The 27,084-nt window shown below is 39.4% G+C and overlaps 1 protein-coding gene across 14 annotated transcripts in view; it reads right to left on the reverse strand.

Moving 5' to 3' along the window:
• Positions 1–27,084, reverse strand: part of DMD (dystrophin) — a 1,858,252-nt gene that overhangs the window by 15,724 nt on the left and 1,815,444 nt on the right. For 12 of the 14 annotated variants that reach the window (XM_069970999.1, XM_069971005.1, XM_069971012.1 and 9 more), the window contains 7 exons: positions 26,123–26,259; positions 24,437–24,475; positions 18,971–19,036; positions 12,299–12,364; positions 10,171–10,329; positions 8,478–8,721; positions 6,920–7,043 (listed from right to left, as the gene is read on the reverse strand). In XM_069970999.1, the coding sequence (XP_069827100.1) occupies positions 6,920–7,043; positions 8,478–8,721; positions 10,171–10,329; positions 12,299–12,364; positions 18,971–19,036; positions 24,437–24,475; positions 26,123–26,259 (835 nt within the window). The remainder of the gene's footprint in view (positions 1–6,919; positions 7,044–8,477; positions 8,722–10,170; positions 10,330–12,298; positions 12,365–18,970; positions 19,037–24,436; positions 24,476–26,122; positions 26,260–27,084) is intronic. The other 2 variants (XM_069971008.1, XM_069971001.1) reach the window with 1 other exon arrangement.

A 27,084-nucleotide genomic window follows, 5' to 3' on the forward strand; every position in this document is an offset into this window, starting at 1 on the left:
CTTCAAATCTACAAAAATGGTGAATTTTTCAGTTGACTATATAAGTTAAACTTCTCAAAAGTTAAAGCGTGACTGTTTCAAATGAACTTCATGGTTTTGTTAAATTAACCCCTCAGGGTGGCAACAAAGTTAATTCTCTTACTTCTGTTCTTAAGCCCCCGAGAGTCCCCTCCATGGTACACAGCTATTTCTCTTCACTCCATTTCAGGGGACGGAGCAGAGAGCTGGTTTGCCAGTAGTACACACACAGGGCTTGTATTGCCTTACTTCATGGCACACACTCCGCTCTGCTATACTATCACATACTGCTGTGAACTGTGAAGCCACATGTTGCATATTTGGGTTGGAAAGTATTTTGTTATGTTTTTACAGGTTTGTAGGTATGCCAAGAAGGAGGGAGTGCTTGATACTTATCTTTGAGTTCTTGGAGGGTGAGGGGGTTGTTTTATGGTCATGTTAATAAAAAGGGTTTTAACTGGTGGAGGTCCCCTTTGTACCAGGAATTGCCAACCTAGGTGGTGATGAAGGAGACGGATGGACAGGGCATGTGATAGTCCGTAACTAGAAAACTGTTTTTCAATCTGTAATATTCGTAGTTATATTTTTTCATTAGATTTTGCAATCAGTATCATGCACTCCCTCCTTCTTGGCATACCTACAAACCTGTAAAAACAAAATACTTTCCAACCCAAATATGCAACATGTGGCTTCACAGTTCACAGCAGTATGTGATAGTATAGCAGAGCGGAGTGTGTGCCATGAAGTAAGGCAATATGCTATATGTAAAAAAGGAAAGGCAATTAAGTATATTTTTGTACATGGATTCAACTTTGCGAGTATGACTATAGGGAAACTCCCTAAAAGCATATAATATTCCATATCTTTATCTTAAAGTGTCCCTGTTGTTCTAACTTTTAAATCTACTGTCGATTCTAGATTTTAAAAGCATATTAGCAATTTACACTCAATTATTATTATTTTGTTATCATGATTTAAAACAAAGCTATACTTATTTGAAATCCAAGCTCAGTCTCCTGAAGGCAGCTTTTTAGTCCTGTGCTGGTTAAAGGGGTTGTCCAGCAAAAACCTTTCTTTCAAGTCATTTGGTACCAGAAAGTTATACACATTTGTAATTTGCTTCTATTAAAAAATCTCAAGTCTTCCCATACTTATTAGCTGCTGTGTGTCATGTAGGAGATGTTTTACTTTTAGTCGGACAGTGCTCTCTGCTGACATCTCTGTCCGAGACGGGAACTGCCCAGAGTAGGAGAGGTTTTTGAGGGGGATTCCCATAGAAAGCCTCGCCTTCTCTAGAGAGTTCCTGTCTCGGCCAGAGATGTCAGCAGAAAGCACTGTCTCAGACTGGAAAGAATACACCACTTCCTGCAGGTTTTACAGCAGCTGATTAGTATGGGAAGACTTGAGATTTTTAAATAGAAGTAAATTAGAAATCTATATAATTTTCTGATACCAATTGATTAAAAAAAAAAAAAAGAAAAAAAATATATCTGCAGTACCTCTTTAATGCTGCACCTTTATAGGAGAATGAATTCTTTGATGTCTTCAACCTACAGATACACATGCTTCTTCATATAAAAAGCCATTGGCGTACATCACAGAAGACTGTACATGTGGATACGCAGGCTCATATCAGGTTATAAAACATTCTGACAATCATAAATCTTTGTCCCTAGATGAGAAATCGATACTCTGTAATGGTTTGGGATAATACTCAAGATGACTGTGTATGCATATTCTTCACACTCTAAATACACTTCTTGTTACCATAGAAATAATGATCTCTGCTATTGATTATTGGAATTACCACAGGGAAATTCTGCTGTAAGGAGCTAATCATTTGCTGAAGGATTATCGTTTCTTCTGTGAAAAGGTAAAACAAACAAAACATTTTGTTTACTGCCGTCTGCAAAATTGAAGTTATAAAGACTTAAAGGAAAAGGTATAAATTGGTAGGCAGTGCTATGAATAGATGACTGGCAGTAGTAGTGAGTGGGCTAACTAGATCCAGCACAGACCCAACAGTGACAACAGAGGTGATCTGCTACATACTATGTGTAAAAAAAAATAATAATTTTGATTTGGTCACTTTTTTATTAAACAACTATACGTATTAAAGATAGTTATATAACCACCATGTTCATTTATGTTTTATTTAATGTATTTTTTCTTCATGGTTTATTAAAAAGAAGGGAGAGCGTAAAGCGCAGAAAAACTGACCTTTGTGGAGCATAATTGTACAGAATAAAGCACTGTCACTGGCCACCACCTGCAACCGGGCAGAAAATAAATTAAGATGGCCGTGTACGTGCTCTCCGGGAGTTACAGAAAGAGTCACACAATCATGCTGTGCTGTTTCTGTAGCTCTCATAGAACGCCACTTCTCCCTTCATTAAATGCTTGGTTGTGGCAGTTACAGCATGACAGAGTCAAGGACCTCTACTCTCCACATAAGTTTTGTCTCCAGAGAACAGCATGCAGTCATTTTTGGCATATGCAAGTTTAAAATGGGGAAAACCTCTTTAAATGGTTAAGCTTTTTGTATAGCTCTGGTAGTACAGAATAACGCAAAGTACATTAATTTATTTTTTAATTTCATTTAAAGAGCCTGGAGAGAAGCGCTAAGCTAAGCACTTCTCCCCACTTGTTCTAATGATTATTGGGGGGTCTCAGCACCAGACCTTGATCAATAACATTTCATTTCTATGACGCATTAATTTCTCTTTCTGACAGTAATACTTTAATTTTCTTAAATAGCTACTCCACTTAAAGGGGTATTCCTATCTCAACTGATATAGTTAATCTTATAGGCCTTGTCAAGTTTAATATTTTGCAAATATATTTCTTCTCTTGATATGGCGTCTCTTTACCTTCCATTGTTGACAGCTGATTGGATAGGTTATAAAGCACCACTCTGCTCATAAAGCAGTGGTCGGGTGAGTCAATATGGGGGTGGTTCAGCTTACAGTTATATTGGGTACTGTCACTGTGTTTACTAGTGGAAAACACAGTCAGCAGCATAAAGGCTTCCATATACTGTAGATGAACAGTTTACCAAAGCTGAAGACTCCACATGGCTAAAATATTCCACACTGTAGATGAGGATGACAGCATCAATTCAGAGGGGGGGGGGATCCTCTTTATTTTTCCATGATAAAAACTAAACAGCAGTTATGTTTTAACACAAAATGTCTCTTTTAAAAGGTACAGGTGCCTACTAGGCAATATGGCTGAGTGCAATACAGACCTTACTTATTACACTCCCAGAACATTAAGTTGATGAATGTGCTGTATAGTAGGCTAACCTTACTTACAATGGACTGGTGAGGTAATATCCCTCCCAATATATGGGGAATGTGCACTCATCCACTATCGGTTATGTAGAATAGCATATGTGAACTCATCCGCTATTGGTTATGTAGAATAGCATATGTGAACTCATCCGCTATTGGTTATGTAGAATAGCATATGTGAACTCATCCGCTATTGGTTATGTAGAATAGCATATGTGCACTAATCCGCTATCGGTTATATAGAATAGCACATGTGCACTAATCCGCTATCGGTTATATAGAATAGCACATGTGCACTCATCCACTATTGGTTATGTTGACATATTGTTTACAGTAGCATATGTACTTTACTAATACCCAAGATTACCAATACACAGGACAGGTAATATATATTGGTAATCGCCTACACCTTCTGTCGTTATTTTATTGGTACAATAAATTTTAGTTTTAATTAAAGTGGTAGTCTTGTATTTTCTTTTGGTGTAATGAATTTTTTCTATGTTCAATTTATTTGCTACATTTGTTATGTTTCTCTTATTTATATATGGTGGCGTTACCAATATTCATGAGACAGTACTTCCAGTGTGTATAATCTTTTAATTCCATTTCTTGTAAAGTAAAGGCGCTATTACACCACAGAGTAATAATAGCCCAATCAGTACGATTCGGCAGGTTATCACCCTGTAATAAATATGTTGCAAAATTAGTCGGCCTCTGACCACACACCGCCACATGTAATTGCAATGTATTGGCGACAGCTGATGAATGCATATAAAAAATAAATAATAAACTTTATGCATACCTGTCCACACTTCCCAGTGTTCTTCTAGCTTCTGCTCACTCCTCACCACCACCACTGGAACTTCTGAGCAGGTCTCTGCAGCGACAGGCTGCTTATCCAATCACTCCCCGTGGCTGTGTCTTGTCTCGGCCAGTGATTGGCTGAGCGGCCAGTCACTGCAGAGACCTGATCAGAAGTTTCAGTGGCGGCTGCGGGGAGCGGAACAACTTAGAAAAAAACAGGGAGCATGGAAATGTATGTATAAAGTTTAATATTTTACACTTAAGACAAGGGCTGCACGGACATCACTAAGGATATCCGTACAGTCAATGTTGCACAATAGTTGAGCCATGTAATAGGCTCTGTAAGTGAGAGCCAATCTAGCAGATTCTCCAAATTAGGCCATGCAATATTGTTTTAATGAGATTAATAAAGCGATTTCCACCGTATTTTTGGATTGTGATTGTCTTTTTGTAGGATAACAAATACATAGCTATACTATACATATTATACCGTATATATACACATTATAATCCCCATACATCTAATTATAGCTATATATAGCCAGACCACTGCTTTTGGAGCAGAGTGGTGGTCTGTAACCTGAACAGGCTGTCAATAATGGGAGCCCCATATCAGGAGAAAGAAGCAAGTTTGCGAAATGAATGTATTAGCGAAAATAACTTCACAAGTCCTTCAAGTTTAGCTATGTTAGTTGAGATAGGAACACCCCTTTAAGAACTTCACCTCAAGTTCACAATTACAGCAATTACAGACTATAGCCCCCCCAAAAAAGTATACAGACATAGTATATACATTTCATTCCACTAATACAGCAATCTACCCCACACAGCATATCACAAGGAAGAGCAATGCGCTCACCAATTTAGTGGCTAACACACAGTAAACAGACACCAATAACAAAAAGCATGCAGACTGTACTACCCCAGTATAGCTACATGCTTGTACATCTGGGGAACATGGTAAAATATAGTGTGTCACTCTATTTAGCAAAATAAAAATAATAAAAAAAAACATGTTCATTCTTCAGCGCGTACAGAGCAGCAGCGCGCGCCTCCCATAGACTCCCATTATTGGCGGGAGGCTAACGGCATTCCGCGGCGGACAATTCCGTCGCGGAATTCCGCTAGCTTTTCTCAGTGGGAACGGGGCCAAAAGGGTAAAGGTTTTGTGTGTACATAACAAAAAACAGCTGTTTTGTGAAAATTATGAGCAGTATAAACTTTCAAATTATGCCTGCTGTATACTGCAAAAGAACTGCAATGTCACACAGTATAATAAGGATCTGGTGCCTCACTAGAGCGATTACTCCTGCCACAGTTGTCCACCATAAGGCTACTACGTGGAACTGCATTTCCCAGTCAGGGTTCCCAGGAACCAGGAGATCCTTTAGTCCCGGTCAGGGGTTTCCCAGAATATGACAAAAACCAAGCCTGTCACTTCTACAATAATCAGACTGTTCAAAGTTCACCAAACATTCAAGCCAAACTACAACACTGGATATAAAATACAGAATGCTTTGTCTTCCTGTACATCAGGCTTCTCTGAGAGAGGAATAGCATCAGGGAACCCCAGGAGTGGAATCATTATTCAGGGGTTGACCAATTGGTAATAGAGTTGAGAAACTTTACAAATGTGTTTATTAACAATATAAACGTCTACCACTTGCAACATATTACAACTGCTTTTATCATCCTATTATAGTGGTAAATACTCTCTGTATACTGCAATCCACAAATATTAGTTCAAATGCGATCTCTGAACGAGAAGTATTGATGTAGAAAAACACTGATCTGTTTATGGATACATGCTTAAAGGAGAAGTCTAGCGACAATTTTTTATTAAAGTATTGTATTACCCCCCAAAAGTTATACAAATCCCCAATATACACTTATTACGGGAAATTATAAAGTGCTTTTTTCCCTGCACATACTACTGCATCAAGGCTTTACTTCCTGGATAAAATGGTGATGTCACGTCCCAACTCCCAGAGCTGTGCGGGCTGTGACTGCTGGAGAGGATGATGGCAGGGGGACACTGAGGGACACAGAGCACTGGAGGGACACTGAGCATCCCTCTGCCATCATCCTCTCCAGCAGCCACAGCCTGCACAGCTCTGGGAGTCGGGTCGTGACATCACCATGTTATCCAGGAAGTGACATCACCATGTTATCCAGGAAGTGAAGCCTTGATGCAGTAGTAAGTGCAGGGAAAAAAGCACTTTATAAGCATTTCCCGTAATAAGTGTATATTGGTGAGTTGTACTTTTGGGGGGCAATACAATACTTTAATACATTTTTTTGCTAAACTTCTCCTTTAACTGTTTTAGAAGTTTTTTCCAGTGGGGAGAACCCGCTTTATATAGGTGGAACCTGGCAATCAGCTGATCACAGGGGTCAGTCAGATGCTGTACAACCAGCAGATCGCCATGGGTCTGGTTGTTGAAATGCCTGGTGATCAGCTGTCATTTCAAATAAATGGGCTACCGATTCTTCCACTAGGCCAGCTGCCCTGTGGCTAGTAGAATAAGGGTCCTGCTAATTAATGCCCTTTATGACACCCATATGATAAAACAAAGCATATGGAAATAGTTTACCCTGTTGTATAGGGCACAGAGGCAACATAAGTAGGTAACATGAGAAATTCTGCATCCTTCAATTAAAGCTTTTCTTTTTTGATTCATACTTCATGTTTCCCTGTAATATACAGCATTAGCAATAAAAAAACACAGTGCTGCAAGTGATAAATGTTGCATGAGCCTTTTTGTTGGGGAGAACAAGCATTTTCCTGTAGCTAAAATTCTTACCCATGGTTTCAGATGTTTGGCTGCCAACTACACGAAGCAACATGGGCTGGTTGCTCTCTGATCTCTGCAGCGAGGGAGTAGGAGAGGAAAATGTTGTACCATTGACCTTTGCCTCAGCTTGCGGCTAAAATACAAGGAAAACGGAAATAAAGGTTTCTGCTTGCAGGAATCTGCAGTCAAATAATCAATGATTTCAGACTAAACATTGGACGTCAAGTACAACACATGTCAAGACTGCGTCCCTTCGGTGTGTGCATGCTGCGCGGATGAAGAAGAGCGAGGAGGGAGATAAGTGATTAGCTCTAATTTCTCCTCTGCTACCACCAGATCATCCCATGGGCTGTAGCTGCTCAGTGCTGCAACAGTTGTTCCTCTTTGAGATTGACACAGAACAGAGGGGTGGTTACCGAACCTACAGTACCTACCTGTAATGCAAAATCAGGCACCATCATACCCCAGCTGTTAATCGTTTAGAAAGGGGCCATTTTATGGCAGAAGCCGTATAGGGAGCCACATCATCCTCACACATACTGATGTCCCCGACCCTTCTGTTAAGTGTTAAATATCCTACACTACAGTGTGATTATATATTGAACACATATTTAATTCTGAGCAGTCATGTGAGTGCAAAATGGTGAAGCAAATCACAAGATCACTATTTCTGCATGTAAGAAGTCAAATTTAAAGTTTGGTTTTACTGTGTGAAGCAAATACATATTTTATACAAGTATCCTATGTACTTCCTAATAAATAAAAAAAACTATCATATATAAAGTTCTGAAAATTTTTTTTCAAGAATAGTGACAACACTTTTTTACAGTGTAGAAAAATAGCTGAATAAAGCTGGCCATATATATTTAAGACTGATGAGCAATTGCTTGGATGACAGGTGCCTCTACCAACTTTGAGTCTGGATGATATAGATACCTGTCAAAAGTATTAGTCAGGTATTAGGTTCTGAGACTCCTATGAGCAGGGGAGAAGCTCTTGGCTAAATGCTTCCCTCCATGTAACTCTTCTCACTGCAGATTCTATATTAAGTCTATGGAGCCTCACTGCATCTTACACAGCGAGGGGAGAGACGTGCTTCACTGTTTTTCCTTACTTGTTCTAGAAATCAGTGGTGGATCTCGGCACCCAGACCCCAACTATCAAAACTTGACAAATCTCTATAATATGTGGAATTTTTTCTTTTATGACAGTTCATAAAATTAATGTTGTGGACAACAAAGAATACAGTGTCTAGGAACTCCCCCCAGGGATGTGGACCCACTGGTAATTCTTAATAAATCCCTACATACATTACTTCAGTTACAATACAAAAGTTCTACTGTCAGAATGGGTGAGCTTTCCTTCTCCCACTTTGTTTAATAATGCATCCAACTGAATGCATCTTTCATATTAGTATCATCATAATAAGGCGTTTGAGGCAGATTACCCCGGTTAGTTAACCATCATCAGTCAACCAGTAAGTTCTTTTTCAAGAATGAAAAGTTAATTAAGCTGTGTGAAACAATGTGCTCATTTGTTGATCACCTTGGCACGACTCCTGACATACCTGCTCTAGCAACTGTCTAAGCCGATGTAATTGTGACTCCAGTTGCTTGTTGTGATCTTCCAGTATCTGCATTCTGGCTTCCAGACGTCCTTTGTGCTGGCGCAGTAACTTGGCTTCAGCTATGAGTTCTGCATCTCGTGGACTCTGTGGGGAGGCTGGCATCATTTCTGGAGGGGAAGGTAGTGGGGACAATCCCTTGTGGTCGTGCTGCTCCTTTAGTCTATCGTATTCAGACTGTAAATTTCTGTTGAAAACAAAATATAGAAAACCAGAAAAAAAAATGACAGTCAATTAAGTACTAAAGCAATAGATATACTTGTATTTGCATATGGCTCTAGTTTCTATAGGTAAAACAAAAAATAATACTCATAATCACATACTTAATTATTACTACACTGTGTTTGTTCCTTTAAATGACCAAAAATCATCTTAATAAAATGAGAGTAAATATAAATGAATCTGGAATCTCCTGTACTAGTTGCAGATAAGACCATTCAGTGCATCTAAATGGTGAAGAATGCCAACATGGTACCTTCCTTTGTAGACTTATATGACATTCAGGGGAGGTCAGATACTCTAAAGGACTATCACCAATGTCTTTGCAAGCAATTTTTCTCGCGATACATACCCTTTAGACTTTACCAGAGATGTTCATGGCATGACTGGTATATCCCTTTAAGCCTATGGGTCCTTCTAAAAACAAGGCTTTATAAATCAAAAGTTCTTTTTTGAATATTTGTATTTCCCAGGGAGCAATGCATCTAGGATTTCACTGTATTGAGAGCTTTAACTGGGAGCTGACAGTGTTATCATTGACTGGTCTCTCTGAGAACAGTGATCTGGATCCTATTTGGCGTTATAGAAAATACAGATGAAGTTTATTTCACATCCAATGTTTCAGTCCCTGAACCCTATTCAGAGCCTAACTTAGAGCCTTAGAGCCGATGATTAGAAGCCGCACAGCTACTTTATTGCAAAAACGGTGCAACCCCTGTCCTCAGGTTGTGTGTGGTATTACATTTCAGTTCCATTCAATTCAGTTCAATTCAATTCAATTGAACTAAGCTGCAAAACCTCACACAAAAGAGTGGTGCCATTTCTGGAAGAAAGTGGACACATTTTTCTAAGCCTGGACAACCCCTTTAAGGACCTTTGTGGCAGAGAAATATGACATTACTTGTGAGACAGTCATATAAGAACAAAAACTGTCTAATGTAGCTTAATCTTTATGGAAAATTAGCATTATCCACCTCCTTTAATAGAACAGAACATTCTTATTTACATTCAACAAGTGAACCCCATCCCCATCCATTATGTAGGTTCACTTAACATACAATAAGTTCAGAGTCTTTACGGCAATATTGTTTGAGTATTGGTAAAAAGAAATGAGTTGTGAAGTATACGTCAATAGATACAGTAGGGCCCCGTTCACACAGAGCAAGAGCGGCGAAATTGTCAGCAGTGGAATGCCGCAGCGCCGAGAGATGCAGAGCGCGAGCCTCCCATAGAGTGTCATTATGACATGGAGGCTCTGACAATCATTCCGCCGCTGACAATCCCGCCGCTCTTGCTCTGTGTCAGCTAGTGCCATCTAAGAAGTCGAAACAGTAAGGCCCCGTTATTATAATATCATTCCTGCTTTAGAGCTTTTCTATCCTTACATGACAGGGAAATTATGACATCCCGAACACACCTGTTTTCTTCTTCCAAGTCAGCAAGGATCCTTTCAAGCTCCCCTCGCTCTTCACTTTCTAAGGAGATCAGTATTTGGGCAGGACTTCGGGGCTGGCTTAGTGGGGACTCTTGGTTCAAGCTTTGGCAGTAGTGCTGGATAAGCAAGTGTTCATCATCTCTGTAAAACACACAGTGATAAAAATACATTATTCTTCCCTGACATTCCTCAATGTTCTGTTCTTTAACGCATAGTAAAAACAAAGAATTATACATTTAGAAGGTTTGTCTACATACTCGTAAATGGTGTGTTAATGGTGGGCAATCTTGCTAAATCCTAGTTAACAGTGACATAAAGAAGCATTCCACTGTCGGAGGAATGCTACATGGGCAAACACTTCCAGGTAGCTCTAATTGTGTAATAATAAAGCACAAATCATTATTTAGTTAGCAGCCAACTATTTATCTTCCCCAGGCAAAATTATCGTATTTGCATTAGCTGCAATCTATAGTGTGATGGAGCAATATGTCAATTGCTATTAGTCTATTCCAAATCTATCCTACGAACAAGCAGGAATGGGATATAAATCTAAATCACTGAGGCATAAAAGAAACAGCAAACATTAAAAGATAGCATTTACAATGAAACAAAAATATGCTGGACCACTACGGTCCATGTACACTATATTTAAAGGGAACCTGTCACCCCCAGTGCTGGGGTGACAGGCTCCCGACCCCCCGCTACAGCCACCTATACTCACCTGATCCCGCCGGGTCCCGCTTCTGGATCCGGTTGGGTCATGGAGATATCAGCCGCTGCAGCCCGGCGCGCTCTGAGAGATGAGTCCAACGCTCAGAGATGAGTCCAGTCTTATGAGTATAGCCAAGTTAACCAAGGATTTTGGAGGTTATTGTAGGCAACTACGCCATAAATCAGAACAGAAGAATCCCGGAACTCACCAAATTAGTTATTGCTTATTTATTTCTTATTTATTCAGTGAAACGTCAAGCAGGTACATGGAGGATGCGTTTCAGCTCACACAGCCTTCATCAGAAGATGATAAAGGCTATTTTAGTCAAAATGCATCCTTCATGTATCTGCTTGATGCTTCACTGAATAAGTAATAACTAATTTGGTGAGTGCCAAAATTCTTCTATACCGCTATCTTGGGACAAGTCCTACCACGTAGACCACTAGATCCATAGAGTGCCATGCTTTTCTATACCATAAAATAAAGATACCTACTTACTTTCTTTGCTCCCCCCCAATGGTGGGCACTGTATCTGTCCCTGCTAAGCAGCACTTCCTTATATCAGTGGCTACACGAGGACGTTCCAGCTTAGCCAATGATATGCTGAGGCGAGACACTGCTATGGCTAGTCATTGGCTGAATGGGCAGATCCTTGTGCAGACACTATGATCATAGCAGCAGTGAGGGAGCGTTTGAGTAAGTATATTGATTTGTTTTATTTTAAAGCAGAGACTTCGTTACCTATAAAAATGAATTTAAGGAATATAATTTTAAGTTGACTGGCTTGAGTATTATTCTGTAAATGTTTAACAAATTAAAGGGCAAGGCTAAGCTCCTCCGAGGTGCTTAAAATATAATAAGAGAGTAGCAGATTTCACTACATATTGGAGATCAGCTATTGTCACCAGATTCTCGTATAGACCACTACTACAGAGAGGCTTGAGGTACTTTTCAGATGGATACAGATGCCACTGTATAGGCAGTATCTGTATCCGCGGACAGTGTAGATGATCAGTGTTATTCACATACAGCCTACTATAAATGCCTGAGGGTTTTGTATAGGCACAGGGGTAAGGAACCTTGGCTCTCCAGCTGTTGCAAAACTACAACTCCCATCATGCCTCGACAGCCAAAGCTAAAGCTTTTGCAACAGATGGAGAGCCAAGGTTCCCTACTCCTAGTATAGCAAATGAAGTGTGAGAAACAAGATGAAAAGAGATAACAGACACTGGAGAGATCTGTGGTGTATACCAATCCCCTACTCTGAGCTCTGAACTTGCAGGTTCAAAAGTGTGCAAGTTAAAAAAAAAAAAAAAAACAGCTTTTGCTATTAAAAGAAGCAATAAGGAAATTATTGTGATTTATGTGAACTTTTTTTTACTGTGCAGATATACATACATGCTTTCATTGGGTGAAATGCTATCATTTAGGTAGGATCCATTGCTGTTTTCCATTTCAGCTAGCCTGTGAAAATATAAAAATTGACAACTGTTAAAATTGACCATGCAGCTTTTGAGTGTACATCACATGTCAGCAAAATGACCATGTATGACTATGGTAGAACACTAAAACAGATGTAAACCTCTTCTCAGTACTTGGCTTTTAAATTGAAAAAAATAATTCTGGGCTGCGGGTGGGGGAACATAATAAAGAAATTATAGCCACCTGTCCTGATGCCCACGCAGCACTGCGTAATGCTTCTGGACCCAGCCAGCAGTCTTCTTAGCTCCCCTCTGGCTACGTCACAACCCCAGTGACTGGGGCGGGACACCACTGATTGGCTGAGCAGACTAAGGGCCCTATTCCACCGGACGATTATCGTTGGCATAATAGTTAAGGATTAACGATCTCAAACGACCGCTATTGCGAAAGACCTGAAAACGTTCACTCATTTCAATGGAACTATAATCGTTACTTATGTTCGTATTTGCGATCGTTTTTCTTCGCTATTTCTTCACTATTGTGTTCGTATCTACTGCGAACGATGTCTTATTTAATGCGAACGTTTTGCGAACGAGCAACGATAAAAATAGGTCCAGGTCCAGCGATCAACGATTTCTCGTTCGGTCGTTAATCGTTAACTGCATTTCAACGGAACGATTATAGTTTAGAGTCGAACGATTTAACGATAATCTGAACTATAATCGTCCGGTGGAATAGGGCCCTATATCCCACTCGCTTTTGATGGACCTGGAAACCAGGAGGCGAGGACCCCCGGGGGAATACGGGAGCCGGTGATGCATCTCAGCACGGGGACAGGTGGGCATAGTCTTTTGTTAAATTTTCCACCACCCTCTGCCCATAATGATGTCTCCCCCCCCCCCCCACTAGACTTCTTTAATCATTTTTATCCTATACATACACACACGTCTTCTATTTTTATAGTAACTATATAAACTATTTTGAAGGTAGTGAGCATTGCTAGAGTACACCATATAACGCTGATGTTTATAGTGCTCACACTGCATTTCGGGCCCAGTGGAGTTACATCACATTTCTTACCTACAATCGATATCATGTCACCACTAGGTACTGACAGGAGCAAAACCAATTAAAGCAGCTTGTACATCTTGGAGGTCAATGGCAGGTAACTTTTCAATACAATACTGCAAGCAACATGTGGAAAACCCTAATATTTCAATTTCTTACCATATTTTTACAGCTAAAATTTATATCTGAAATGAATTTTTTGGCTTTTACAGTATAAAGAATTAGAATTTCATGGATTTTGCTCTAGTAAACCTTTGTTATCTGTTCCACAGAGCCCAAAGAAACCTATATTAACGAACTGCCACCTCTGCAGGGGAGAGGGGCCAATCTGTTGGGGGGTTTCTGTAGTCAGACCCTATTAAACAGGTTATCAGCTGAAAAAGCCAATACTGCCCTGTATGTTAGATGACCCCCCTCCCCCCCCCACATTGTTCAGAGACGTGGACTCTCAGAAAGTGAGCACCAGCAAGCAGAGGGCTTCAGCCAGATTTTGCTCCCCAGACAACCCTTTAGTCTAGTGCCGATCTAACTGATCAGTGCTTGCATTAGGCATAAGTCTGCCCAAACAATACCACTCTAAAATTACCTATTGTGAAGATAATACACATATGCCACTGGAACACCCAATCACTGAATGGGATCTTAGAGAAGAATAAAACGGGCTTATCCACACATATCTGGTAGGATCTCATGATTGGAAAGACAAATATCTACTATATGACCGTTACATTTGTATTGTAAGGTACGCGTTTATTTCACACAGTTGATGCCATTCTACTCAGTTTCTCCAGTTCTATACAATTTTACTTAAGCAGATAGCTCTCATGATTTTAAATAATGTATAAAGAACTGCTGATACAGCATCCTAAAACTATTATACAGTGGTAACATTATCACTGTACAGTATATTCACATTGCATGTTGAACAAAAATAAATTAACCAAAGTGACACAGAAAACAGACACCGAGATATACCGATATATAATATTTAATCTGATTAAAAAAATGATCACTAGCACTAAATATGTAGCGCGCCAAACCAAGAATCTTGCAGGAAATAATATCCATCATCATAAAGTTATGTTTAATCAGCAATACCCCCTATAAGAAAATTTTTATGTGTGGGCAATGACCGATGGTTACAATATAAAGTCATAAACAGAAGCACTGCAGAAAGATCCAAAACACCATTATATGTTTTATCAGGGTTTATATGTCCACGGAGCAGAAAAGCTGGTTCTTTTTAAAGGGAACCTATCTGTAACCATGAAAATGCTTTGTAATGAATCAACATGTATAGTGCATATCTATCTATACAGTATATATATATATTTTTTTTTAGGGAAAATATTCAGTACAACTTGCAACTTACTGATTGAAATCCCTGCTCATTCTGGGTTAAGAAGTCTAGTGACAGTGTCACTCAATGATAGGAATACCCAACGGGCTCCTGAGCATGGAAAGACCAGAGGTTTCAATCAATAAATGGCAAGTTATATAGAATCTTTATATATATATATATATATACATACATATACACACACACACACACATACATATACACACACACACACACACACAAACACACACTTACAGCTACAAGTGTATATGCATGTCTTTCTAACTATTAAACCAGTATAAACCTTTCACATTTTAGGTCAGTTAGGACAACCACATTTTTTTATATTTGCCAAATGCCAGAAGAAAATTGAAGGCATTTTTTTTTCATTACTCTCTGTATAGTCAAACTTTTACATAAATTTCATTAGTATTTGGTACTGTTGACCTTAAACTGTATGGCTTGGGTTATACAGCATTTGGGACATTCTTCCACAAGCTTCCAACAATAGTTGGTAGAAATTTGGCCTGGTGTACCTTAGCCATGTTTGTAGGCCGCCTTGCTCGCACCTGCCTTTTCCGCTTTCCCCATAAATTTTCAATAGGACTGAGAAAAGGGCGTTGTGATGGCCACTCCAAAACTTTATTATACTTAAGTCACTTTGTAACCAGTTTAGCAGTATGCTTCCTGGATGTTATTTCCTCATGATTTTGTGAAGTGCACAAGTCCCTCTTGAAGCAAAACAACCCTACAACATGATGCTACCACCCCCATGAGTCAGCGTTGGGATGGTGTTCTTAAAGCGTATTTGTCATTTTTTTTTTTTTTTTATTGCACAAATCAGTAGTATAAGCGATTTTTAGGAAACTCTTTAATAGGTTTTATTAGCCAAAAAAAGCCTCTTTCTGTACTCAAAAAGCTATTTCCCAGCCACCCCCCCTGACTTCTTATCTGTGCATTATCAGGCAAACACGTCTTCACTACAGAGAAGCCAGTGAAGACGGTTCTGCTCTCTCCATTATCTCCTATGGAGGGGCTGAAGGAGATGAGGGAGCAGGAAGAGGTGACATGAAGGTCAGCTGTTTGTAGACTGTCTGGGCACCTAAAACGCTGGATTCAGAGGTCAGAAAGGTCAGTGCTTATCTAGGTACTTACAGAGAGAAGATTGCAGGGTTTTGTGCTGTGCAGAAATCCTCCATGCTCAGTCACTCCTCTCCATAGCCACATAATGGACACAGAAATTCTGCTTCTTCTGAAGTGACAGGGGGAGCTAGAAAAACTGCTTTTTCAGTACAGAAAGAAACTCTTTTGGTTTGGTTAATAAAACCTATTAGAGTTTCTTAAAATTGCTTGTACTGTTCATATTTATTGTTTTCAGAAAAATGACCCTGAAATGACAGTTATGCTTTAAGCTTGCAAGCTACGCCCCTTTTCCTCCAAATGTAACAATGGTCATTAAGGACAAACAGTTCAGTTTTAGTTTCATCAGACCATAAAACAAGCCTCCAGAAATTCAAGTATTTGTTCCTGTGTGCATTTGAAAACATTTATCTGGCTTTTTTAGGTTTCTATTGGAGTAATAGCTTCTTCCTGGCAGAGCGGCCCTCCAGCCTATGTAGATACAGTACTCATTTCACTCGTTACCAGCTCCAGCCAGAATCTTTACAAGGTCTTTTGGTTTTGGTTCTTGGGTTGATATGCAATTTTCATACCAAAGCATGTTCAATCTTTTTCCTTAGCGGCATGGTGGCTGGACATTCCCATCTTGTTTGTTTGTATAATTGTCGTACAGATAAACAAGGCACATTCAGGTATCTGGAGATTGCACTCAAGGATGAACCAGATTTGTGCAAGTACACAATTCTCTTCCTGATATCTTGGCTGATTTCTAGAAATTTTTACACAATGTTACACAAAGAAGGCAAAAGCAATAAAATGCCTTAAAAATTCTCTTATTATGGCATTTGGCAAATATAAATAATTTTGATAATTCTAACCGACCCAAAACAGGAAAGGTGTATTCTGATTTCATGTCAGATAGTGAGAAAAACATGTGTCTATTTATATTGTGTAAGAAAACTACTAGCTTCAACTGCAGCATGACGTTAATAGTTTAGAAAGTATTTTCATGGTGAGAATTTCACCACCACTTTTTGATTTAGAAACCCTATTTTTAAAATACCCAGTTAAGGCGTCTGAGCTAGTGAAGGGGAGTACTTCCTTTGGGGCTTTCATTGTTTAGCTGGAGTGGGAAGCATTTGTCACACAGTTAGGCAAAAAATGCAAAGGACCCTGTGTATTGTTTTACTTTCTTTGTGATGTACAGTAGCTGTAAAAAAAGCCAATATTGCCAGATTCCAAAGTACTAATAATCTCTGGGGCTCACGATACAAAATTTGATCTGCTGAACTATAGGGGACTCTACCTTATTGTTTCTTATGTTCCTTATGTCTAGCTGAATGGTCAAGTTCACTCTACTTTCTCTTATTAACCAGCACAAACCGATTCTCTTTTATACATTCACTTCTTGTCATAGCAGCTGAAACAATGAATTACAGTCACCTCTTTACAACATCACTGAAAATGGTAAAAGCTTACAGTCTCAAATGTAAGTGGCACAAAATTACCAGATATTAACATCAAACATAAAACAAAAAGGCATTACAAAGCTGCCGCGCTATGTCAAGCATTAAAATCAGCATCCTATTGTTATATAGGTTAATACCAGAATGCATGCATAAAGGTGGATGGAAGAGACAGAGCTAGTTTAATACGAGGCGGCGCAGTGTTTTCTTTACAGAGAAGGAAAACACGCCTTCATACAGAAAGGAACATCACAGACAAACATTGGGAAGTTACCAAGTGACCTGCAGTAGACTGCACACATCCATACCTCCCAGTTATTATGTGATTCCAATGAGTGTGGAGCAGTCATTTGTGTAGTAGATGTTTTTCTATTGTAATTATTGGATGCTTGATACCATGATCAGGCAGACTAAGACTTAGCTGTCACACACAGAAACCAGATTCCTGCCTATTTTTCTTAGATGCTAGTTCAGAGTTGACAGAAGCTGTACCGTACATAGCATTCATCTAAACAGGACCTCATGATGGTGCTAGGAACAGGGGGGTTTATTCCTCATCCATAAGTCTTTAGCCAAATCCCCACCCCATGTTTGCCAACAATAGATATTTTACTAAAGAGAGGAGACCAGCATAGATTTTATTAAAGCAGAAGTCCGACAAAAAAATGTATTAAAGTATTGTATTGCCCCCCAAAAGTTATACAAATCACCAATGTACACTTATTACAAGAAATGCACATAAAGGGCTTTTTTTACCTGCACTTACTACTACATCAAGGCTTCACTTCCTGGATAACATGGTGATGTCACGACCCGACTCCTAGAGCTGTACGGGCTGTGGCTGCTGGAGAGGATGATGGCAGGGGAATGCCGCGTCCCTCCAGTGCCCTGTGTCCCTCAGTGTCCCCCTGCCATAATCCTCTCCAGCAGCCACAGCCCGCACAGCTCTGAGGGTCGGGTCGTGACATCCCCATTTTCTCCAGGAAGTGAAGCCTTGATGCAGTAGTAAGTGCAGGGAAAAAAGCAGTTTATGTGCATTTCTTGTAATAAGTGTATATTGGTGATTTGTATAAAACTTTTTTTTTGGGGGGGGGGGGGGGCAATACAATACTTTAATTAAATTTTCACCGGACTTTTCTATTAACAAGTAGCAAAGAGTAAGAGACCATCAGTACTGGGCCCCTAGAGCAACTACATGGTGTGCCGCTATGAAGCAACTGCACTATTTTTCTATTGTTAATTCTATTCAAATAAGATTCGTACCACTGTGAGGTATGAAGATGTGTTGGCTGAAAAATACTCTTTAAGAACATACATACATATTTCTTCAGACCCTTCAGACATAGTCACATGCATACACACTTACACGAATTTACGTTACATAGGGGAAATCTAAAAGATACTATTGAAAAAAAGAGGGCAAGAAATTAAGGTGCATACATTTTACCGCTTCATTTCTCAGGCCCTGATGGGTAACAGGCATGAAATGCTAGATAGATAGAGGTTTAATGGCAGACTGACACATAGGAAAAACCAGTGAATCATTGCGGAGTATGGAAGTGGTTTTAAAGCCTCAGAAGACTCTCCTGATGGAATGAGCTAAACGGTACAAGGCTCTCTGCTTTGTTTTTGGATGCTTGTGCCATAAAGTCATACCTGCTAGCATAATGTTCAATTCGTGAGTGAGTGTCATCGTGTGATAGCTGGGGAGATGAGGCAGGGCTGTGGAAACAAGAATTTAAACACAATTCAATCTTAACATTAAAAAAGGAGCTCAAGGTTCATTGTGTCACGGACTACTCACTTCTAATAAAATAGTACTGAACGTGACATCATCCATTGTCAATGTCAGACCGTGCCACCATAAAACTATCCCATGTTGCCAGTACCCAACATTTTTATTCTTGGCACAACCTGTTTTCTCATAACATAAAATTCCAAATTATAACAACAAGCCATAAAAACAAACAAAAAAAATCCTGTAAAACAAACAACTTGACCTAAAATTAATTTCCAATCTTTTCAGAAAAGAGATCCACTTCCATAATTCAGTCTACATCTTGTCAAATCACCAGCAATAAACATCTTCATATCTCACATAAGCTTATCATACACTTAAGATAGCTGTTGGCCAAACATTCATTTGGCCAACAGCCACTTGCACACACTGCTGTTCCAAGCAGGTATGTATTCTGAATGGGCAGGTAACAATAAGCTGCTGTAAAGGCCCTATTACATGAAGCGATTATTTGGCTGCTTATCGGCCATTATGGGCGATAATTGCTGCATGTAATAGAAGGAAATCATCAGTCAACATGAATGACAATGACTAAGGTAGCAACAATCTGCTGCCATGGCTTTGTTTAAAAGGAGCATCAGCAGCAGACTGCCGCTATCTCCTATTGGCTCCCCGGATGATCTAAAGAACCCCCCTGCACTTACCCGCTCACTGTCTGCGCATGTAATAGCACTGGCAGCTAGCGGGGAACGAGGAGCAAGCGACTGCTGACTTGACAGGGCGCTCGCTCTAATCCGATCTTTACCCCAAAATCTTTCCCCATACATCTGAAGGTCCCCATATATCCTAGTCTTTAGTCGGCCATCAATCTAAGGGCTCTCGCAATGACCACCGTCAGATGATGTCGGTGGTGATAGGGGTCGGGTGGGAGAGATAACTGACAGCTGGACAATTTTTCTGCCATTATTTATTGAAGGTGTATGTAGTGTACCTTTAAATTTGTCATTAGTCAGCAACCAGTCCTACTGAAATTGGCCTTCATATACAAACTATACTAGCCAAGATATTTGGTTCAGTCATTGAGCAACTTCAATTTAGGCTACAACATTCTGACTTCGCAAACGTGTAGAAAATAGCACTGCATTATGTACGGAGACTAAAATTAGTATTTAAACAACCCTTTCTTACCTTTGTTATCCTATATTGTGTTAAACCGTATGGCAACAAAAAATTGAGCTAACCACACAGATAGGATGACCATCAGCTGAATGCTTGGTTAAATTGCTGCTCTCTCTTAAACCTTGGCACAGTGCATCATTTCTCAATGGAGAGGAGGCTGCCGCCAGATACAGATACCTCATGTCGCAGACAACAAAAAGTTCAGGGAATTAAAATTCATGATGCTTGATCTTTCTCTCCCCCAACCCCTGTTGTCAGTATAGGGTCGGGGAGGCCACCATACACAATAGATGGTTGGCCAGAGGGTTTGGCAGACATTTATCTAATGTGTATGACCAACTATAGGTATTTAAATCCCTATCAGAACAAAGGATTATTTAAAAGAGTTGTCCACAAAGTGTGTTTCAGCCTCTTCAGGCAGTAAAGGCCTATCAACTTTTCTTGTAGAATTCTCAGTAGATCTTTCAAAACCTTAACCACACAAGACATCTTCATTAAATATTGTGACCTCTCTAAAACCACTTGGCTGTCTTTGTGATGAATCAGAGGTGCTGCGGTAATGGGGGTAAAAGTTATGCATTGAATTAGTGTTTACTAATTGTAATAAAGGTGAGCAAATTCACAGTACATTTGGGTTCGCGGAACCCTGAACGCTCAGCATTTGACTCCTGATGGTTGGAGAAAATGGATCAGCTTTAGGGCTGCCGGGAAAACATGGATACGGCCATAAGTTGTAACTTACTGTAAATTCACTCATTTCTAATTACATTGAATGTAGATCACTTTACAGAGGATTGTTATCACTTGTTTTCAAATTAAGATGGTGCCAGAAAGTTATACAAATCTGTAAATTACATCTATTTAAGTAAATTAAGTCTTCCAGTACTTATGAGCTGCTGTATGTCCTGCAGGAACTGGTGTAATCTTTCCAGTCAGACACAGTGTTCCCTGCTGCCACCACCTCTGTCCGTGTAAAGAGCAGTCCAAAGCTGTAGCTTATTATGGGAATTTGCTACTGCTCTCGACAGTTCCTGACATGGACAGAGGTGTCACCAGGGAGCACTGTGTCGAACTGGAAAAAAAAAAAAAAAAAAAAAGACACCGCTTCTTGTAGGGCATACAACAGCTGATAAGTACTGGAAAACTTGAGATTTTTAAATAGTACTAAATTACAAACCTGTATAACTTTCTAGTGCCAGTTGATTTGTAAACATTTTTCAGTAGTGACAACTGAAAACAAACAGCGTTGTGTGCAAACTATATAAAACTTGTCAGCAACCCCTTTGAAAAGCAATGCAAAAATTCCCTTTTATGAAAGTTGCTAAATACCCACAGCTGAAAAGAAAGCTGTATAGGCAATAAACTAAAAAAAAAAACAAAAAAACATTATGGGGAAGAAAACCTGAGGCAGACAACCAAGAGAAAACTATGGAGGGCTAACAGTTAAATTAAATGTAGACATTAAAATAATAATATAGAAAAAAATATTATATATTAAACAAAACTTCCAGTGCGTCCAACATTGCTACCCTTCTACCCTTTTAATTATTATCTATTTGTTCCAGCTTACACAGAAATTAAATTGAATGTGGGAATGGGGGATTTGACATTTTAGTCTTCCACCATCTCCTACACCAGGACGTGAAGCAAGCTTTATTCTATAATACACGTAGCCTAAAAACAGAGTAATTTCTCTGTATCAGTCCTATTATATTATTCTCATTACTTCACTGATAGCACCACTGACAAGGAATAATAGGACGCCTGACAAGATAGCCTGTACTCCTAAGGGGCACCTTTGCTTTTTGGGATCCACAACAGATATACTGTGGTTAAATGGAAACAGTTTATAAAAACTTCACAAAGCCAAGAAAATCAGCCCCTGGATTGCTTCTATTTAAAGTATGGCAGATTTATCTGGGGGATTTATGTAATTTTGTCTGTTTACATGAAACGTGAGAAGATATTCTAAGAAACAGAGCGGTAATATGCATGGGGTTTTATGCCAGGATGCAAATCTCTTCCATTCAGACTGCCTTCGGTAGTAAGGTTTAGATAGCATTAGTACTAAGCAAACAGCCAGCATATAAAATACAACATGCATTCTCATATATCAGGGAAGGAATGAATGTACCATATAGCATGGAGGCTCTTCTCCTGCTCTCCTGTTACACACTGGGGTATAACAAATACTGGTCACATAGACGTTCACTTAATCTGCGTTGCCTGTGTTTTTGACGGCCTTTTCATTTTGTATTCTTTATACCCTTTACCAAGGAGATCTATTTCTTTGAGAAAACCTATTAAAGCAGCACTAGTCCGACCATTCCTTGTGCTCATTTCGGAAACTTTATACTGTTTTATACATGGGTGCTCGAGCCCTGAGATGAAATGAAATTCACTCTCTTGACGATCCTTAATATCTACAGTGATGGGTTCAACGGATACAGTGGAAACACATGGCCGGGTGTACATAAAGAAATTGCTGATTCTACATGCGCTCACTTTCCATTGACATTGGCACACATGGAGAGAGGTTTACCACCAGGTTTTACTGTAAAGTCAGTAAGTAATTGCTGTACTCTGAGAATTACTGAGCAAAACCGTTTTTATTCTGATGTCAACGCATATTAGGTACCACAAAGATACAAAAGCAGTAATTCTATTTTAACCTGCTGGCTCGCTCTTCCTATCCCAGCTTAAAAGGGGATAACCAGCGAAAATGTTTTTCTTTTAAATCAACTGGTTTCAGAAAGTAACATAGATTTGTAGTTTACTTCTATTTAAAAATCTCAAGTCTTTCCATACTTATCAGCTGTTGAATGTCATGCAGGAAATGGGGTTTTCTTTTCAGTCTGACACAATGCTCTCTGCTGCCACCCCTGTCTGAGACAGGAACTGTCCAGAGCAGGAGAGGTTTTCTATGAGGATTTGTTGCTGCTCTGAAAGCTCCTGTCAGGGACAGAGGTGGCAGCAGAGAGCAGGGTCAGACTGAAAATAAAACATTTCCTGCAGGACATACAGCAGCTGATAAGTATGGGAAGACTCGAGATTTTGAAACAGAAACAGTACCTAGTATTGAGGATACATATAAGGAGCCTCTTTTTTTAATTATTAGATCACATGCTGATTTTTACACCCATTAGGTTTTTAAGACCATTAATGAGAAGCCCGTAAACAAATTTTGTATTGAGCTATCAGGCGAGAATACCGATGGTTCTACAGTTGCCAAAAATGACATGGATCTTGTTACAATTAAAGGGGTATTCCAATCTCTGCTTGTCATCTCCTTTCCATAGGATAGGGAACAACAAGCTGATAGTGAGGGGTCTGACTGCCGGAATCCCCACTGATCCAGAGAACAGGGACTCAATCGCCTTGCAAAGAACGTAGCGATCACCACACCTGCATGACCACTGTGGTCTGTGCGGCACAATTTATTTTCTATGGGGCTACTGAACATTTCCAAGTGTTGCCCCAAAGACAATAAATGGAACACAACCTGATGGCAATTTCAATTTAATGTTTACATGGTTTTCTAGAATTGTAAGAGCTCATCAATGCCAACATAATAATACAGTTTCATATATTCACCGTCTCCCCACCATGTCAGCCATAGTATCATTATTTTATTATTGTGTGGGCACAGTGTCACTGCTGTTATTGCTCACCTAAAGCAAAGGTACCTCAGCACCTTGGCCCAGCTTAGCTGGAAGGTTAAAGGTTTTTTTCAGCCAAAAGCTCATTAGTCACTGATCGGCACCAGCGCTGATCTGTTGTTCAGCGCCGATCACTGCACAGTGAATGGAGTTTTCCTCTCTCACTATGTAGTGTGGTGACCTGTAACTGCAGCTCAGCTCCTGTTCAAGTGTTGGCACCGTGCTGATCTGTGACAGATGAGCTATCCTGCAGAGTCTGTTCTAAAAGGAAAACCCCTTTAAGAAAAGTTTCACAAGGCATCTTTCTTATAGTTTAGCAATCCCTCACTGACTGTTATTAATGTAATTGGCACTAAACTGACTAGTTCTTCTCATCTTCTAACATTTTTCCCCAGCTATCTAGACTGTTTACTTAATGCATCGCATCACAGACCTGAAAGTTCAAGGGAAGATGAAAATGAACTCATGGATAAAAGAAAAAAGTGGTATAATAGCACACATGGAGGCGACAGCAACAGCAGTAGCGCAAACAGAAAAAGTACTCACGCAGAATCTACTGGCCAGAAGTTGATCAGTGTAACAGGACTGAAAGACAAAAATGGGGAGATGAAGAGAAAGTAGAGCAGAGAACCAAAAAATGGAATGAACTTTATGATATCAACATGAATGCCAGTTAAAGCAGCAAATGAGGAAAATTATATACATACATATTGAAAATCAAGAAAAACAAGCTGAACCTGTACATGAAAATTCAGATAACCGGAAAGAAAAAAAATGGATCATTGCATTGAATTTAGTATTGAATACGGATAACGCTATGAAATGTTAATTTATAGTAAATAGTCAACTAACCACTGTGTTACGGAGTGCAGTAGGATTTTTGGCTCATCTATTGTTGCTGTGTACAAGGACGTTGGGAATCCATGCAAGCAACAGGACAGATGGTATCATTGAGAGATCTCTCTCCTCCTGGAACTTCTGCTACCAACAGGAGGTTTTCTAAACTATTCATGTTAAATATTATCTTCTTGGCAGATGGGGCAGCCAACAGTTTCACATTTGCACCTGTCGTATGTCTGATATCACCATGAATAAATACTCTTTAGATATTGAACTGTTTTCCATTTCCATGGTTTACCGTTTGCAGGGCATCTGCTTTGTACATAGGCTATTCTGCATAATACCAGTGATTCATGTGGCCCATGGTAATGTGCTATTTTATCAATATCCTGCATGCTACTTGTTAAAAAAAATGTGTGGGAAACAATGTTCTCAAAGGGATATTCCCACTTTACCTAACATAGTTAAACTTGTAGGGATCAACAAGTTAAAAAAAAAATTCCAAATGTAAGGAATACATTTTTTTTAAATATTTTTTTATATGTTATTTTTGGCTATTGTGGGTGGCCATCTACCTAAATGATTTTGGACAGCTACAATTTAGGAAAAGAGGTACTATCCTAGCTGACTGGAATTTTATACTTTAAAAGGTGGTCGTCTTATAAAAGCAACCCCCTTTTAGGGCATGTGGGAAACATGGGTGGCGCCTCCACTTACTAAAAGAAGAATTTTTAACCTTTCAGGAGTAGCCTAAGACTACATTGTGTGACTATAGTACTATGGCATAGTATAGTACTATGGCACGTGTCATATTCCCCAATATGGCGCATGTCTGTTAAGGAATACTGTAGAGCTACCGAATAAAGGTACCCATACACCTTAGACTTCACCCATCACCTTTGATAGGTTTGGTTGACTGTAAGGTGTATAGTGGTCTCCTAGGCTTGTTAGAATTCTACTACCTGGCCCTATTATTCTATAAGAGATAAGCCACCACCAGAGCTATCTAGTTGTGGCCATGCTGAATGTTCGTCTGCATGTGTAGGTTCTGAGAGATTACTGATAGCCGTCAGAATGCTAAGATGACCGTTACTGAAAATATATGGCTAGCCTAAAACCATAAGAAAAAGGGGTGGAAAACTATTGTAAATTAATCCAAACAAAGCACTGACCCTCCATGGCACTTTCACAGTTATGGTGGTTAGTATTTTAATATTCATATGTACGTGCAATAAGAAAGTTGGTAATAATAATCATCAGCTTGTGTTTCCTAAAAAAAATAAAAATCTAAAAAAAAAAAAAATGGCATGTGTTTAATACAAAAAATAAAATAAAAGTACTGGTAAGAAGATGGTAGGAATCTCTATTGCAATCCAAGAGGCTAGTACTCACGTTTCCATGTTGTCTCCTTCTAGGACGGTTTGAACAGGAAGATAACCCATCCTTGGGTGTTTTGCGAAATATCTTTTTGTCCTGAATTTATTCTTCAAAACCTTAGCAAAGTCGCGTACATCTTCTCCAGATGTAGTCTGAAAGTAAACAAATCTCTTTGTGGAAGTGGGTCTTGATGGCATGAATTAAACAGTACATGGTGAAACTGTGGCGAAGCTTTGAAAGCGCACAGCGGTTGAGACGCAACCGTGTAAAAAAAAGAAAACAAATCCTGCAATGGATTTTAAATTCTGCTTGGCATTCTCCTTGATAAAGTAGGCATTCAGGTATTAAATGTTTTACAGGAAAGCGCTTGGCACCTACCTTTATTTAGTGGCTTATGACAATGGGATTTAGCATTTCTTAGTTGCTTTTATTGTATTTTAAAGTTCAAAGCTAAATTCAGTCATGGATTGCAGATTGCTGAAGCCAAAAACACTGAGCAAAACAAAGAACCTGGCGCAACCAACGTTTTTAGTCATTCACTTCCCTAAGAGGGGGCATTCATGATAATAGCACTAAAGGTCTTTTATTTTTACACGCTTTAAGAAAAATCAGGAACCACATAATTTAATTTGCTGCAGAGTTTGATTTACACCTAAAGAAAGACGGCTCAGAAACTTCAAGATTTACTACTTCTAGCTATAACAAGGAAATCCATACTGAATTATCTGCTGTATAACACAGCATTACATTTTATTCTACACTAAGGAATTTAAGATTTCAGAAATCGAGGGCCACAATTCTACTATTTAGATTAAAGGGGTATTCCACTCAAACATAACTTTTCATATGTTGCTGCCCATGGAGAGACTAAGGGCCCTATTACACCAGCAGATTATCTGACAGATTTTTTTGAGCCAAAGCCAGGAATGGACTATAAACAGAGAACAGGTAATAAAGCAAAGACTGAGATTCCTCCT

This window comes from Dendropsophus ebraccatus, chromosome 5 (genome assembly GCF_027789765.1).
Source record: "Dendropsophus ebraccatus isolate aDenEbr1 chromosome 5, aDenEbr1.pat, whole genome shotgun sequence".
In the NCBI taxonomy this organism is placed as follows: Eukaryota; Metazoa; Chordata; class Amphibia; order Anura; family Hylidae; genus Dendropsophus; species Dendropsophus ebraccatus.